The sequence below is a fragment of the Tyto alba genome, unplaced genomic scaffold, assembly GCF_018691265.1.
Source record: "Tyto alba isolate M040663 unplaced genomic scaffold, T.alba_DEE_v4.0 Super-Scaffold_16, whole genome shotgun sequence".
NCBI classification, from domain to species: Eukaryota; Metazoa; Chordata; class Aves; order Strigiformes; family Tytonidae; genus Tyto; species Tyto alba.
This window is the reverse complement of record NW_024881278.1, coordinates 2,166,852-2,184,124: the sequence shown is the minus strand read 5'-3', so window position 1 is coordinate 2,184,124 and position 17,273 is coordinate 2,166,852. Positions and strand designations below refer to the sequence as shown.

General features: G+C 38.4%; 1 protein-coding gene across 4 annotated transcripts in view; it reads left to right on the top strand.

The window, feature by feature from the left end:
* Positions 1-11,954: 11,954 nt before the first annotated feature.
* Positions 11,955-17,273, top strand: part of SPTLC3 (serine palmitoyltransferase long chain base subunit 3) — an 89,557-nt gene continuing 84,238 nt past the window's right edge. For 2 of the 4 annotated variants that reach the window (XM_042789925.1, XM_042789924.1), the window contains exon 1: positions 11,955-12,360. In XM_042789925.1, the coding sequence (XP_042645859.1) occupies positions 12,247-12,360 (114 nt within the window). In that variant the 5' untranslated portion in view covers positions 11,955-12,246. Of the gene's footprint in view, positions 12,361-14,386; positions 14,456-14,929; positions 15,025-17,273 lie in introns of those variants that run through there. The other 2 variants (XM_042789923.1, XM_042789926.1) reach the window with 2 other exon arrangements.

Below are 17,273 nucleotides of genomic sequence, written 5' to 3'. Positions count from 1 at the left end.
ATAAACTAGCTTCCTGTAAGAACATGAGTGTGCTTAATGAAAATCCTGTGACTGAAACTCATGTATGGAAATACAACCTGCTGCTCTGGGAAACTTTCAGATGAATTTATTCTCTGATATATCTACGAGCTTTGAGCTGAACTCTTGGAGTCCTAGCTCCTGAAACATGGCAGTGTTTTTTGAATACCACAGTCTGTTCCTAAAGCTTCTGTAACAAATGCAGGATGTTTCAGACATTGTACGCTAAATCTTAAATACAAATAACTCCAAGTAAGGAACAACAACATTTTATTTTGTTGACAAAATTATATAGTGTGATTAAATATAAGGCTTAAGCCAACTTCAAAAAAATTCTGTCTCAGAACTTTGTGAATTTTCAGAATTCTTTGGATGATTATGTAGTGTTGCCCTTCCTGCATTTGGGAACAATTTCTAGGAGGAATTTTTAAATTTTCCTTCACTCTTTCATCCTCACATCTGACCCTTGGTACCTCTTCAGAGCTCCACTGACTTCAGCGAGGCATGGAATTGAGAAAGAATTGCATCTAAGTCTGCTTTAAACAGAATTGTAACTAAGTCTGCAAAGTCAGGGATGGAGCAAAACTCTCAAAAGTCAAAAGAAATTCTGCACAGGTGAAAATAGAAAAAAAAAAAAGTGGATCTGGAAAACCTTTAGAAATTTAGAGTAAGGAGGTAAAGTAAGCAATAATTTGGTTTCTTCCATGTGTTTGACAGTGTAGGGTAAAAAAAACTAATGTCAACCATAGTAAATTATCATGAGACAACTGAATGAAAAATTATTAGTTTTTGTAAGGCAACCTAGCAGCTCTTTACCATAATAATTGGTAATAAACACAGTTAGCTCTTTTTTTCTCTCTCTCAACGTGTATTTTCCTAAGAGATAGATAGGATGGACAGGACTGAAATTATGAATAACAAAACTATGGGCAATGACACCAGGAAATGAGACTATAGATATATCCCATGTATGGAGTCATATTTAACACAATAGTCTAATTCTGTGTCACGTCTTGAAATGATTTGTTCACCAGCAATGGGGAAGGCAAATAATATACTGTATCGTGTCACTAAGTTTAGTAGTGCTAATAAAAAGGTGTTGAAGCATAACTACCACTTGGATGAATAGGGCTATTGACCTCACATGAAGTGCTTCATTGAATGAGTAGGAATCGGAATTGCAAAACAGATCCACTTGTTCAATTAAAAGGATTTGGGGCATTTTACAATGCCACTTTCTATTTTCTTTTATTTTCTTTTTTTTTTTTTTTTTTCAACTGGATAACATTACTAGTTCTCATCTGGGCCTATATGCTTCCAGAAGCACTGAACAATTACATTACAAGAACAATGAGCAATAACCTTTAAGCTTTGTGTGAAATCACTTCTTAATTTCCTGTTCAGAGACTGAAATTTCATTATTAAATATAGGTTAAAGCTATGTCTTTAGGTTAAGTTTTATTAGTGATACTAAGGAGATTTGTCTTCCTGGTTAAGTACCAGTTGTCTTAATGTTCCAGATGTTTGTAGCTAAGAACAACTTGTCTGAATTGATGTGGTGATGACACATAGAAGGAATAGATGGCACAGAGCTGTCCTAACTCCATTCATCACATCAACGGCTGGAAACAATGACTATACCGCACTGACTTGTTCCAAATTACGGAGTCCAGCAAACAAATTAGTCTGACTGGCAGGAGGTCTCAGAAAAGTAGACTGAAATCTGTCTTGGACAGCTATAGAGGTTTCATGGCTGTGGATCACATTGCTAGTGAAAGAGGTCAGTAGAAAAATGTCCCAAGAAAGAGGTTTTGCTTCTACCTGGTGCTTGTAAAGTTCTTTCAGCCTTTGGCTTGGGTGAGTTCACTGGGACTAGCAACATGAAGTTTTTCATTTTAGGTGTAAGAATTACAGACTTGACTTTACAATCAAATACTAGGTTAGAATGTAGTAGTGGCATGATACTTGTAAGTGGAAGAAACTAGAGCAAAAGGGTATACTAGGCTTACTTGTGCTTACTGGTATATTTTTGCAGCAGGCTCTTAGTTACTGTACTGTTATTCCTTTTTGTCTAGGTCTGATTTTTTCTATTACTGTTGATTTTGTCTGACCATGACATTCCAGTCAGATATTTTTCATTTGTATCATAAAATAGGGACAGAACCATATCAGCTATGTTATTTATAGAGTCTTAATCCTTGCAAGGAGATTAAAGTGTCAGGTGCCACAAATGTCCTGGGGTTGGGTACAGATTCCTAAGTGGATATGTGTACCATATATCAAAAATCCCAACAAATTCCTAATGTTATGAGTACATACAGCTGATTGACATCTGAATACACTCAGAGAACAAGTTCTGGTAATATTGCTTAAGAAACCAGGGGTACAGTATTATATTTTTATGGCTCACAACCATTTTCCTGTCATCTTATTGTACATCATGAAAGAACAAGGAGATGCAGGATTTGTAACTAAAGAAAATCAGATTATTTTTGCTCCACAGAAAGGGAAAATTGTTGGATTTTTCTACTCAGGCCTGAAATACAGGTTGTTATAGAACACCAAATACAAGGTTTTGGTAGAAGATATTTACGCCTTGATGAACACGTGTTTTTTGTCAGTAGTACTCACAATGGTATACTTTAAAAATAAAATTTAGTAGAATTACTTGCTGTATAAATAAAAAGTTAATAAAATTGTTTTAACCAGACTGGAAAGTGAGATGTGGATAAGCTCTGATATCCTCCTTTACAAGGTAAACTGTTTACCTGTTTGACTCTTGACGACTCTAACAGTGTTGAGGTCATCTGCCAGAAGACTGTTTTGTACAATGAGTGGAAAAAGGTAAATTTGTAGTTCTTGTGCTAAGGGTGTGAATAGTTACCCAAATATGAAAGTTTTGGGATTCAAACCCAAGGTAATTTCTGATACATTTTCTCTACAAGCAGAGTAGCTTGTCTGTGTTTCCTTTTATTACCTGATAGAGTTCCATATGTCCCTCTGAAAAGATCATAGAAAAATGTTTGTACCAGCTTCTATCTCTATGCAAGAGATAACAGAATTCTTTGAACTTAAAACATCAGAAAAAGTCCCTCTCCCCTGCAAAGCCTATAGTAACACTTTGAGAATATTGAAGCAAAGCCTGTGTTTCTAACTATGATGATTTGGGGCTGTTAGAACTTAACTTTCTGTTAGGAAAGATTCCCAGCTTTCAATAACAAAAGATTTTGCATTGGTACTGAAAATAAGACTCAAATGCATCCAAAAGTTTTGGAAAAGAGAAGATCTCAAATCATTATTGTTTTAAACTAGTTTTATGATATTTCAATGCCTGATATCGACTGTATCCAGTAAATCATGAAAACAATGATAAAATAATTGTCATCTACATAAAGACCAAAAATTGTAAAGCTAAGTAGGTATTTTCAGAGGAAACCACAACAGTGACTGAATTTACAGTAGATCAGGTCATGTTAATGGCAGACTCTTAATACAGAGTACACATGGTTTCAGGATTTAAGTTTTATGATAAAATAAACAAAAGGGAAAGAAAAGTATTTAGAGGTTTCATTTCTCAAGAGAGCACAGCACTACAATATTAGCTGACCTCCAAAAGTATCTATAAGAATCACAAGTCAAGAAGACACCTCAAACTACTAATCATGTTAACTGAGTTATCCTGAACCATGATACTTTTTCTTCATAACATAATACATCTGATTAAATAGTAGAAACTTGGCTGCCTGGAAGCCTAGTGTTGTTTGTTTGTTTGTTTTTTTCTAGTCAAAACTTACAGCCTCCTTTATTTATATAACTTAGCTAATGCAGACAGGATATTTAAGATGTGTACTTCAGATTATAAACAGGGAAAAAACAGAAAACAGTTTATTAATTTTATCTAAACCCTGACCTGAATAGTAGATTTCATTGTGAATGTCTCTGGAATATGAACTGAAGATTTGAAATGTGTGGTTTCCTTATATAGTTCAAGAATAACATCCAAAGCAATGTGCGCATGCTGATAAATAAAGTTTAGGTCTGGTTATAATCTGACAGTCTGTCATCTTTTACTAGTCTATAATAAATGATCTATGGATTTAATAATCTAAACTGCTCTTCAGAAGTCCATTGAAAGTTGTGCTAGTTGCCGACACACTGTTGACAAAAGTTAGGATGAAAAAATCGTTAGAAATTGGAGCTGTCTGCCACAGTTGGTAGCTTAGTCACACTGCTATTACTCCACTGACATAGATTGACTTAAATAATGTATTATTATAGTGCAAGAGTAGAATGAGACTTCAACCATATTCGAGGAGGGAATGACATCTGTGGATAGCAAGAAATATGTTATATTTGTCTTTTTAACAGCTACATATTAAAGTGGTGGAAGCAAAACTGACAGGAACAAGACACATAAGCAAAGATCTTGCTGTCCAACAATCAGATGATCTGGCATTCAGACATACAATACTGTCCTGCATAACTCAAATTGATAAAATAGTTGTGCTTTGTTCATGCATCTCTTTTCAGACACTATTTTTGCTCAGAGAAATGTACATTACTGGTTCAATATATCTCCCCGTAGCACTGGAACAGTAACACTAAGTGCATCCAGGGAGGGTTTAATAGAATGCAAAATTAGAATGAGAAATGTTATGTATACCATATTGAGTTTGGGGTTTTTAGATGTCCACTGCAATTGAGGGTACTTGAGTTATCTGTGATGGTCTGGCAATTCATGTGGTCCTGTCTGTATTGATTTAACTTCATTAGTGTACACAACTAGTCCTGGTTGCACTGATATCAAACAGCAAAATTCTCTGCTGTAGTTTATTCTGCTTTTCAAGAAATGATAATTTATTTCCAGTGTTATATAAGCATTTGCAGGTGTGATTTGAGTTCCATCATGTTCGATATGTAAAATGAGAGCTTTGTTTTGAAGAGCCTACAAAAAATCTGAAACAAAAGACATACAGTTGGTGGGAAGCCAAATTCAGAGGATGTTCCAAGCTAGGGGTGTGCAAGCAGCATAAATAGAGCATCTGCTCTTGTCAGCAATGTTTGGGCTTCCCTTTGAAAACACGGACTTTCATGTAGGTGTGAGGAAACTTTCTCTCCTTTCTCCTCAAAGTGAACAATTAGTAGAAACATACCTAAATTTAAATTACTAGTACTCCATCCTGCTCTTGGTAGTGGTTTAGTCAAAAATCCTTTTCTTTCACTAGCACTTCTCTTCAGTCCCTTAAACCAACAGTATCTGAGATAAGAACGGTCATTTGTTTTTAAAACAATTTCTGATCCCTTCATGAACATAGTGCAATCAAGTTGTGAAACTCAATTGACCTCTGTCTTCATAGGAGTTATAAGTCTGAAGGAAAGTTTCTGAAAGTGTATGGAACTGCCAACCTGGGTGGTCTACCAAGTGTTCATACAGGGTGCCTGGTTCTCCACCTCTTTTCAATAGGTGTATTGATTTATGCCTGTGTACTGTAGATTTCATGCTCTGACCTTGCAGTGACTTTATTCACATTAAAGTAAACCTTTGATTCCCAGTAAATACACATATATATGAGTCCTTTGATTCTAGCCTGTGACCATAGCTGGAAATCTCCTCCCTTCGTTATATCCATGCAGACATTTTTTATTATTGCCATCCTGTATGAATTCTCAAAATATTCAGTCGTTACTCTGTGTTTGTTTGTGGGGTTTTTTTCTGAGCCCACTGATGATTGTGTGGGCAAGAAGGATGGATGAAAGCCAAAAGCTCTTTGTGCGTTACTGAGCCTATCCACAAAAATCTGTTGAAAGGAAGGAAAGAGAAAAACAATGGATTGTGATGATAAAGCAATACAGATGAAATTCAGATGGAAAATGTAAAAGATCAAGTCTCTGCCTGCTTCATGCTGTTTCCCAAGAGCTTCCCTTGGGCCATCCATCAAAGAAAAAACTGGAGAGGATTAATGAGGTGTGTCATGTTTCAAAAGTGATACCTGTTCTGGACTGCCCAGAGCTGGATTTTGGGGGACTTATAGATGTTTTTTTTCCCTTTTAGAGATAGGGGATCAGATGGAGGGGAGGGGGAAGAAGATGCAAACTGCTCGAAAAACTGTTGAATTTCCTATTTTCTTTGTGGAAGTTCTCTCTTCATGCACCTGTATGCATGTGACTTTCCACAGAACCATGCCGTTGTGCCACTCCTTGAGGTATAAGACTGAAAGTAGGTTAGTAATGTCCCACCTCTGTAATTAAAAATCAACAAATCCATCTGGGCTGTTGCTATACTAAATAACAACAAAATTTCAAGGCCCATTTGGGAAAAAAATTTTTTAAAAAATTTTAAAAATCAGTAAGTTTTTTCAATGCAGGACAGTTTCATTCAGTGCTGTAGCTCCATAGTGTACCAAACAAAATTTTCAGTCTTTTGTAGACTCCTCAAATGTGTGAATCGATGTGTAAAGACTGCAAGTTTGCACAATAAGCTTTCTTTCCTTAGGTACTTATATCCATGATTCCTAAGAAGTTCTTGCACCCTGGTAGTTCACAAAGCAGAGTGAATTTTCTAAAAATGTTTGTTATGGAAAACCAGTGCAGTTCAGAAGCCTAGAGTCACATTTTGAGCTATGAAGCAACATTTCTCCATCCACTAGACCTTAAAGAGACCTCCATCCCTTTTAAGTTTTAGTTGTAGTCTGAGATGTGTAAGAGGGACCTCTGCCAGCAGAATGGCAATCTCCATGTCCCTTAGAACAGGAGCAATGTTGAGGAAAACTCATCAAGACTTAGTATGCACTTGTAGAGCAAAAGTTAAAGAAGCTTACATAAGTAGTAAAAAAAAAAAAAAGTTGCTTCCTAGCACACAGTAATCATTTGTACATGCTGACAGGCTGAAATTGCTAAACTAGTATTCTTGCTTCACCCAGAAAGTTTTTTAAAACAAGTGATCAAATGACTGTATATGTCTAATCTGTCTGTTCAACTACTGGGTCCAACAGGCTGCAGTGCAGCAGCTGTAAGCATGCAGACTGCACCCTCCAAATCCTTGCCTGCTCCCTTGGCTTTTGGTTCCTTGGGCTAGCTCAGCTTTCAGAGCTGGACATGGCTTCTTTCACCCAGGCCAGCACCTCTGGTTGTGCTTTTCCTGACAGTGTGGGCATTTTGCAGTGATTTCAAGGAAATTTAAAGTGGTGCAAGACTACCTTGTTGTCAGGACCTTCTTGCTCTGGAGATCTCACAGCCTCTTTTCTAGAAATTCATACAACCCAGCAAAGCTGTAAAATGTGCAAATTTTCCCTGTGGTTGATCTTCCCAGCCACTAATATCTGATGTAATTCAAAGTAGAGTATATAGCCCCCTCTACCTCACCCCTGGGGAACCTGTTTGTGCCGTTCTCTCCCCTTCAGCTCCCAGACTGCAGAGGTGAGAAAAAAGCAGCCACACCAGCCTCAGGACTCTGCAGATGATGCATGAACCTGCCAGAGTTGGAATACCACTGCCTGTTGTACCATGTCCTCTCTGTCGCAGTGCTGGCTGCGTACCTCCACCTGTGCCATGGGTCTTGGTTCTGAGATGCTCTAGGATTATTTCCTGATGGATTTCAAAGCATTTTGTATATCTTGTACAAGAACTTGTACAAGAGTGCTTGAAGGGATCTACCAGCTTTGCTGTGCAGTTTTACACACAGGTATAGGGTGATATCCCTACTCATTCCCACATATTTATTGGCTAGATAGGGTTTAAAGCAGAAAACATGGATTAAGGGGTTTTCCATGTGAACGTTTAGGAAGTTTAGCCTACAGCCAGTGCTGATGAAGCCTGGACGAATCTGGAAAGACAGCCGGGGAGAAGACTAGGCAGCTGATATCTGGTACTTGCTGTTGCTTATGTTGCATTGTTGTTATAGTGTCTCCCTATTTGTTCATTTATTTCAGCCTCACTGGTGGTGTTATATCATAAATCATCTACATATCTGGGTCAGGAATTGTTTCCACTATCCGTGTGTCCACAGGTAGCAAACACACTGGGATCCTAATCAGAGAATATGACATCAATGGTACAGAGAATTTATAAGGTGGGATTCTGTTGTAAAATAAGTGATTGGGAGAGCAAAAAGGCTTTTTAACTGTGTACTCCACTACTGGAGCATGCTCTGCAGCTAATTTAAAAATATTAGAACCATGACTTTTAACAGAGGAATAGAGTTAAGCTCCCAGTTTTTTCAGCCCCTGTTTGACACTAGTGTCTGTTCAGTGGAAATAAGCATAAAGCTAGTAGATGTCTTTGTGTAGATCCTTATTGTTTCATGTGGCATATAAATTTGCATCTGTCATGAACTGAAATTATCAAGATCTCGCAACTAGATTGCAAGAACATTTCACAACTATGCTGTAACTAACTGTTCTCTGGGATGAGCATGAATCCTGTGGAAATCCTTCTTGTTTATGACATTACAGATTTCTGGGGATTAGGCTCTCATGCCTTCTTGTGAGATGTATTTTTTTACTGGTAGGTAATCCAATAGTGCTACTATAAATGGGAACCCTATGGCCACTCTAATGACACTAAATGGTCTGACTGGGCCAAAAGTCTAATGGAAGGTTAGATGGTTTTGTCCACATTTCTTGAGTGCATCAGCAGAGGTCAAACTTTTAAACTATCCTGTGTAATAATGGTAACAAATAACAGAAAAGTGGTTTTATTTGAATACTGAGAGACTGCCTAGGCAGAGCTCTACCCCTCCCTTTTCTCTCTGCTCTGTTGTTAAACCCTGGCTAATTAACTGTATAGATTTCACTTCACTTTTGCACCACAATTCTCAGTAATTTATCTCAGAGCATTTACAAAGGATTTAAACACTTATCCTAATTTCAAGAGGTGAGTCATCAAAGACCCAATGGTGTTGACATGCTAATGACAAAGCAAGGGACCCTGGGAATTCACTGGTGTCTTAACTGTAGGCATGTCTTATGAACTTTACCAACATTTATGTAGAACATGGTGTGTGGTCTGCTGGTGACCTTAGACATTCAGTGTCCTCTTGCTAATGTAAGAACAGCAACTTTGTGACTTCTGACCCATACGCAAGCCGCTGAAGCGAAGCTCACATATAAACCTAGCAGAACTGGGGTGCCCTGCAGATAAATACACACGGTTCTTATACAGTCTTCATAGCAATTTTTTTTCTCCCACTTCCAAGAATGGTAAAAATACAGGGTATTGCTGATGATGATTTTGGTGTTGCAAAGTACACAATTATTGGGTCCTTCCTCTAGTGTTCATGCAACAAAGACTCTCATATTTCTGAGTAATAGATTTAGATGCAGCTAATTCGTAACATGATAGATATGGATATAGAAGCCCAAGTAACAGATGGCTTTGACTGAGATGGCATTTTGAAGGGCACGATTCAACATTTTTTTTTACTGCAGGAGAGATACTGCATCCTGTTTACAGATCATCTGTGTGTATTTGGCCAAACTCATCTCTTCTATAAATCATTTGCTCTGGATAGAACCAGGACAGGAATTATACTTATCCCCTAGTGGTGTTTGGTTTTGTGAGTTCTGGCTTTTAGAGCACAGTTAAAAGAAATCTGAAAGGACAACACTTCTCAGGTTTTTAAAGTTGCTCATTTAAATTCATATATAATTGTAGTCTCTTATTTTAAGTGCTGCTTGTGTGTGGTCTTAAATGTTAGAGATGTCAAAAACTAAAATTAATACAGTATATTTAATTCACTATTTTATTCATATAAGGGCACTGGTATTTCATGAACTGTGAAATAAATAACAAGTGTAGACTTACAGCTTGGGACTAGAGAAAGAATTTGCATCATCTGAACTGTTATATAATCAGAGATTTCACTCCCCCATAAACCTAATTGAAAAAAAAGACATACATGAGAGGTTAATTATATCACTTTGTGCCCTGAAAGGTGCTCAGTCTGTTGGGAAGCATACCTGGCACAGGTGCTAGCTGAGACACTGGAAGCTGTTAAGGGGAAGGACACTACCCTGGTAAGTTTTCTTGTCTAACCTTTATCACAACAAGGTCAAGATGATCAGTAACTGAGCAAGCAGATGGCGTATTTTACAGATGTTTGAGTTGCTGTGACAGTCAAGGAAATAATTCCCAAATGAAGAATGCTTCTTGGCGGGACGGGGTTTCCAGGTGCCGGGAGCATGTTCTACATTATCTTGTTCCATTTATCATGGTACCATAGGTGATAGATATGCAGGGAAGTATTACTGACCATTCTTTCTGCCTATTTCTGGCTTTTTCTCATCTCAGGCTTTTATTTGCAAATATGAACTCCTAGCCACTCATCATGACCAACAATTTATCACTACATATTCACAATGAATCTGTAATTGAGTTATCTTTACAGATACCTCAATGAAGACTAAAAAAGACTTTCATATAGAAATGAGATGTTCTTGCCTAGGAAAAACACCAAAAAGGCAAAACCTACAAATCTGAGTTCTGATGGTGAATCTGATGTAATTGTGAAGCCAAACGTCTTGATGTTTTATGTGTTTCTGTGTCATTGTAGCCAGTTAAGGGGATATTTTCTTGACCAAAATGACTACTGTCTTATCAATTGGAATATGTAAGTACAAGGCTTCTTTCCAAGTATATAAAAATCAAATCTAGTTAGAGATGGACTACTTTTTCAGTTGTGCTACACTATAGTGTATCATGGAGGTTTTCTACAGATCTCAGTGAAAGTCTCTGCAGACCACTGAGTGGTGTGAAATGAGGTGAAGTGCAGAAGGAAAGATGCATAGGTATTTCTTTTAAACACAGTTCAGTTCAGGTGTCTTCTGGGTAGGCACCAAAAGTTTTCCAACAGGTTGAAGATATCCCACTTTGCAAATCACTTCAAAGGAGAAAATACATTTTAGCAACTCAATACATGTCTAAGACAAGTTTTCAAAACCAATGCAATGCGTTTCCCTGTGTATTTTCACAGTGGTTCTTTAAGATTTAATCTTCTGCATTCCACATACTCAAGCTGTAGGCTGCTTTTTCTGTATATCACTTACATTTCATTGCCAAGATGGCATAGTAATTTTTTATAATTAAAACACTCCAAGTATATTTATTCTCCCAGACTTTCATCCTTATTGTTTTCCAAAATAGATATTACAATACAGCTTTCCTTTAATCTCTCTCCACATTAATTTTAGTTATTTTGGGAGGGAATCTATCAAATGCTGCCAGAGAGGCTTATACTTCTATGTTTTGCCACTAAAATCTTAAACATTAAAATTTTGTTCAGCAATACGAGTATGTATTTCCACAATCAGTAAACTCTTGTCTTAAAAGCAAGGATGTATTTTAGTCCTGCTCATTAGTTTCATGTGTGATTAAAGCCTGACTTGTTATAAAACTAAATTAATCAACTTTATAAAAGTCCATTTCTCATTAATTATAATAGCATGACATTTATCCCATTGCTGGCCAAACTGCGTTTAAAGGGACAGGTCACTCTAGTAAATACCTGGGCATGCATCTGTAGGATAGGGCCAAACATGTTGTTTATAGCTCTAGATAAAATTTCTTTTCAATTCTAAAATGCTTTCCATTTCCTTGAAGCATTAATATTGTGTCTATCATGTTACTTCCGTAAAAAGAGAATAAAAAAAAAAAAAAAAGTTCTGTTCTACTCAGCAAATTTTTTTTTTTTCAGCCAATATGTTCTTAGCAAGATGAACCATGTAATTTTAAAGGTTACTCTGTTTAAATTTGCAAAACATTTTCTTACTCTACTCTAAATGGGGTGGCATAGCTCTACATTGAGTGTAATCAGGAGAAAATAATGTAATGTTCCTCACTGGGAGATCTTTAAGAGGTAATATATCTTTAAGTGTCTCCGCCTCTGAATCCACCCACTTCTTGATAGCTGCAGCAGTCTTGTTGACTCATAGAAGCAGTGTTCATACAATAGCCAGCAATGAGCAGTATTTTTCAAAGATTTTAAGAGCACACCTCCTGCTATGTATTTCGCGTTCTAGCTTGCTGGGGCTGAAGGTGTATGAAAGGAAGAGTTTTAAGTTTCTAAGATATTGCAAAAGATAGTTCCTCCTCTCATCCCGGAAAATCCTGACAGACCTGTTGGATACCTTTCAGGCCTTAACCAAAAACTTTATCTGCTCGTCCCACTGTCTTTTTTACAGTAGCAAGACCTGAGACACCCTTAAGAATTGAGAATCTGACTAATTTAAACAGATGGCTAATCCCAGTGCTGTCTGCAATGGACATCTACATCATCACCATCAGAAGCAGAATAACCTCTTAAAAAGTGGAATGTATAAGAAAAATGGAATTACTAAAGGAATGAAGGTAAGGTTTAATTGTTTACTCTAATTGCCTCAATATTGAAAACAAATAGGTAGCTGTAACATTACTTATTAAGATAGATTTATGGCGGTCTCAGTCTCCATTGAACAGGTTGTATGGATTAGATTTGTGTGTTAAATATTATGATCTTGGGACCTGAAGCTGCTTTTTTCATGTCATCCTAACCTGCAGTGAGAGTTGTGAATGCTCATGCAACACATTGTTGGTCCCGTGGATTAATTAGCCTCTAGTTCATATCAAACACAACAAACAAATGCACGCTGTAATGTAGTTTCTTTCTAAAGCTTAACCGATGGTGAAGTTGACTTTGTGATGTATAAATCACTAGTGGAAAGCTATTTTATCAACTTAAAGTGTATGTGGAGTGGTTTTTAAAGTGTGATTTATTACTAAACAAGTATAACCAAAAAAAAAAAAAAAAAGGTAGGCAGGGGAATCAGTCTTTTCTTGATGTTTACATTACTGCAAGGCTGGTTTAACTGATGCCTGCACTTTACTGATGCCTTCTCTCCAGCCTTGTACTGTTTAAAATCCAAGTCAGTTTGCTCACTGTTTTCTCAAGCTGTTCTCTTTGAAACCAACACTTCTCATTTATGTGAACATTTTGTAGAACAGTTGGCATGTAGCATCCTAAAGAATGAACCACAAAACCAAAGGTTTGCTTTTGCCAGAAAAGCCCGAATCTTAAAAGATGTTTGTCTGCGATACCTGTTCTGACATGGCAACGTACTGTCTGTCTTGAAGTATCCTAATTCTGGATCTTGATGTGATATTTAGTAAAAAATCTTGTAGTGACTGGAAATAGGCTGGCTTTACTGCATGGTGTGATGGTGAGAGGGGGACGGAGAAGGTTGCTTTTGGAGCCTGAGCACTCACCTGATCAGCCCTGTTGAAATCTTTAGACAACAACTGGCAAGGGCTCCGCTGTTTTACAAATAAACTGCTATCTTATATCTTTCTCTGAGTGGGGATCTCACACACCTAGCACTCTAATGAAGGCACGCCCAGTGTCATGCTTGATGATTGTCTGGCTTCAGGTGTCTCCCTTGTAATGGGTGTTTCCCGATCATCGGCTTGTGTAGGATGAGGAAAGCAAAAAAGCTTGTGCAATGATTGGAAAGGCCTTTCTTGGTACTTGTTTCCAGAAACATAATCTAGCATCCTTCTATAGATAACATATATCTCCTCATCATTTTATGTGTTAGCTCTTTGCCACAATGATGCCTGAAATCTTTGCCTTCAGTTAGAGTGGCAAATTTCAAGGAGTAAGCCTTGCCGTTCAGTTATTGTTAACCTGCTGCAAACAACTGCTTTTGAAAGCAATAGACTCCCAGGAGGGGAATAATTAGGATTTCCTCCTGATTAGGAATGACATGGCTAGAGAAGTAAAGTAGAATATTACTGAGGGTGTGGAAAAAAAAAAAAAAGGAAATAAAGATTGGCCTGAAAGGGGCAGCAAAGAAACGAAGGGAATGTTAGTAGATGTACCTGCTAGATCAGTGAAGTCTTACAAGCACCATATGGTTGGAGGAGAAGGGATTTTACCCTGCCGTGTGACGTGTGATAGAAACACTGAACCACTTGCAAATACTATCCATGGCTGAGGAAGTGGTGAGGAAGTGAAGCCTTAGAAAGTTCAGGAGGTTTATCAAAGGCAGATTTGGTAAATCCAAGTCTAGCACTTCGTTCTGAATGACATACCATTTCCCCTCTCTTCCTGCTTCAAACACAGATTGGGAAAGAAGGAAACAATAACAGACAAGTCTTGTATGAACCAGGAATCTCATTCCTGGTAGGAATCTCCCCATTCCTGTCTGGTCTGTTTCCCCGCCCCAGCCGCCTCACCCTGTTTGGTACTTATGCTTTATCCTATTTCACAGGAACAGATACTGTTCCTTCCTACCCGATCTGTTTACATGGCTTACTGCTATAAGCGTGCGACTTCACACAGTCTCCCAGTGTGTTTATATTTGCAACACCCTGCTGAGTTGTGCTTTCCACTTTACAGCTGGGGTCAGAGGAGCAAGGAATATGGCAGCTGGGTGCACAAGGAAACCTGTGCAGGAATCAGACCCAGGTTTGTCATGATTCCAGTCATCTTCCTCTCTTCATCCTCTTCTGCTCTTTCTTCACCTTTCCCTGATTTCCCCTAACACTCTGACACACACACACACATACACACACACACGTATATGTACATTACTGCATATTCAGTAAATTAACTCACCATTAAACACCTTACATAGGAGGGGAAATATAGTGCTAGGATATTCAGGGGACATGACTGATGATGCTGGATCTAGCACTTGAAACTTGTGACAGTTCTGAAACTTTTGGGGTTAGTTACAGCTGTGTTACTTTGCAGGGAGGGGAGGAGGGAGATGTGCTTTCATTTGAGAGAGGCAACTGGTGGTGCTGAGGCTGCAGTGAGGACATGACAGTGAAGGCTTCTAAGCTAGGAATATGTAGCAATAGTTGCACACAATTGACTGACTGGAACATCAGGCTTTGCAGAAATCAGCTCCATAAACCTTTTTTTTTTTCTAGGGAGCCCACATGAAGCATTGGCTTCAGGAAATGCTGGCTTTGGAAACACTGCTTTTGAAAACAGTGGCTCAGCAGCAATGTGTTTTGCATCTTAATGATGTAAGAACATTTTGTGTGTCTGTGTGCGTGACAGAAATAGAGGAGCAATTCTTATACAGCAAAACCTCCAGGTTTTCAGAGAAAGGATTTTGTTTAATGGGTTGGGGAAGGTAATTAGGGATGATCAAATGTGGGGGAGTAGGGAGGCTCTGTTTGCTTCTAGCAATCTGTGGCATACCAAGGAAGGGAAAGGAGGTAGCTGAGTGATAAAGCAGCAGTGAGGCATCCTACCAGAGAGAAGCTGTTGCTATTAGGCAAGAGAATGTACTACTTCGGGGTGGGACTGCTTGTTTGAATAGCTTCTGTGATTATTTTAAGTCTGACTCACTCAATTCTGGGTGATAGCACAGATTCCCATGTAGTAATGGACACCAGGCCTAACCATGTCCTCACAAGGATGCTGCACCCTTGCATTCATTGGAAATTGGACCACAGTAAGACCTAAGATCTGGGAGGCTGGTCATGGGCCATGTCTTCCACTTCATCAGTGCTCATAACACAGGCAGATGTTTTATGTTCTTCCAGGACCTGTAGCCTGGACTTGCCTTTATCCAAAGCACAATTCAATAGTTAATCTATTTATTTATGCAACTGTAGTAGCCAGGAGAAGGTATTTTCCTAGCGATGGTTTCTTTTGCTGTTATACTGCTGTTGATTGGGTGTCAATTGTAGGTGACATTGGATTTTTAAAACAATAAATATGTTTGTCCAGTGGAAATTTTTCCTGCAGTACGCATGCAACAATTTTATTTCTTTGATAGTTCATTTCCTTGGATGCCTTAGAGAGCCTCCAAGACTGTATAAAGCTATTTGCAAATTCATCTGCACTGAGAATGTCAGTAGCTTGGAAGAAACTTGCAGTGAACAAGACTACAGCCTTTTCCAGTGTTTTCAAGCTCCTTTCTGAAAGCAAGAAAGAGCCCAGGATGAGATCAAACCCAGTAACATCTGCCTCACCTATTTCATAACCTGAAAATGCAATAGCCTCCAGCATTTGAGGGCTTTAAAATTTGGAAGCTGATTATATTTACTCTCTCTCCTGTGACATTTGGACCCCCTTCTAACTGTTCTACTCTGCTATTGATTCCGTACTCCAGCAGCCAGTCCCAGTCCCTTCCATGCTTTTGTCTCCCTTGCTTTTCTTCCTCTCCTTTCTGCACTACAATGTCACTTACTCCCCAATGAAGATTTTAAAGAAAACATTGATTGTTTATAAGAAGAGTCATGAAATGAGTATGCCATGCAACTGTTCTCACAGGAATAATTTTCTTGTATGTTATAAATGCCCCCTGTAATTTCTTTGTGCTGTGTCCTTTCACATATATAGATAGCACTTGCTTCATGTGCTTTTGCAGTAGTTAGTGTAACTGGGGCATTTTGGATGCAAACTCAATATAAATGTTAATAAGTCCTGCGGGGAAAAAAGTAAGCTAATTCCCACAATTAGAGTCATGTGATAAGGCTTATTAATAAGAGAAGAGAAAGGAGGGAGCATTAAGGCTGATCAGATTACAGCCTTTCCAAATGTTTGCCGACTCAGCAGTGTAACCATAATAATCTACCAACTGAATCATTTTTTTCTGACATATCTTAATTTTTTGGTGTTGCTTTTCGTAAAAACAAACTGAAAGGGGACTTCATTGGCCGCAGCTTGTTTCACCTGTGGCACCTAAGTCTTTTGGACCTGCTCCATTGTGCGTGTTAGTGGAAAGTGCAATCCCTGTAAACCCTCTAGGTTTCATAGCTGTAATGACAACAGGAAGATATTGAGAACTGGTTTCCAGTCAGAGTTCTCTACCAATTACTACCTGTTTCTTCACCTGTACCACAGACATCACCTCCTCATCCTCAGTTCCTGCCTTCTACTTGGTTTCGAGCCCCAGAAATTCATTGCTTTGCACCGGCACTCTCAGCTAGTAATCACAGGTCTCAGATCCACACCCTTGTTTCTGTCATCTACCCTGCTATGTGATGAGCTCAGTGCTTTGGAAGCAGGAAATGTTGAAGACATCTTCCTGCAAACTGAGATGTGACCGGTGTGTAGGCACATGTAACAGTCAGTGACTCCTGTAGCAATGCTTTAAGTGTGTTGCATGAGGCTTTACATACAAGGCTAGAGATTTTTCACATAGCACAATAAGTAAGTTTCCAGTAGGGCTGGAGTCGCTAGCCTGTTAACACCTGGAAATCTCTAAATTCAGGTAATCAATTTTGGAAGTTTAAGCCCCTGACAAAAATATCATGTATTG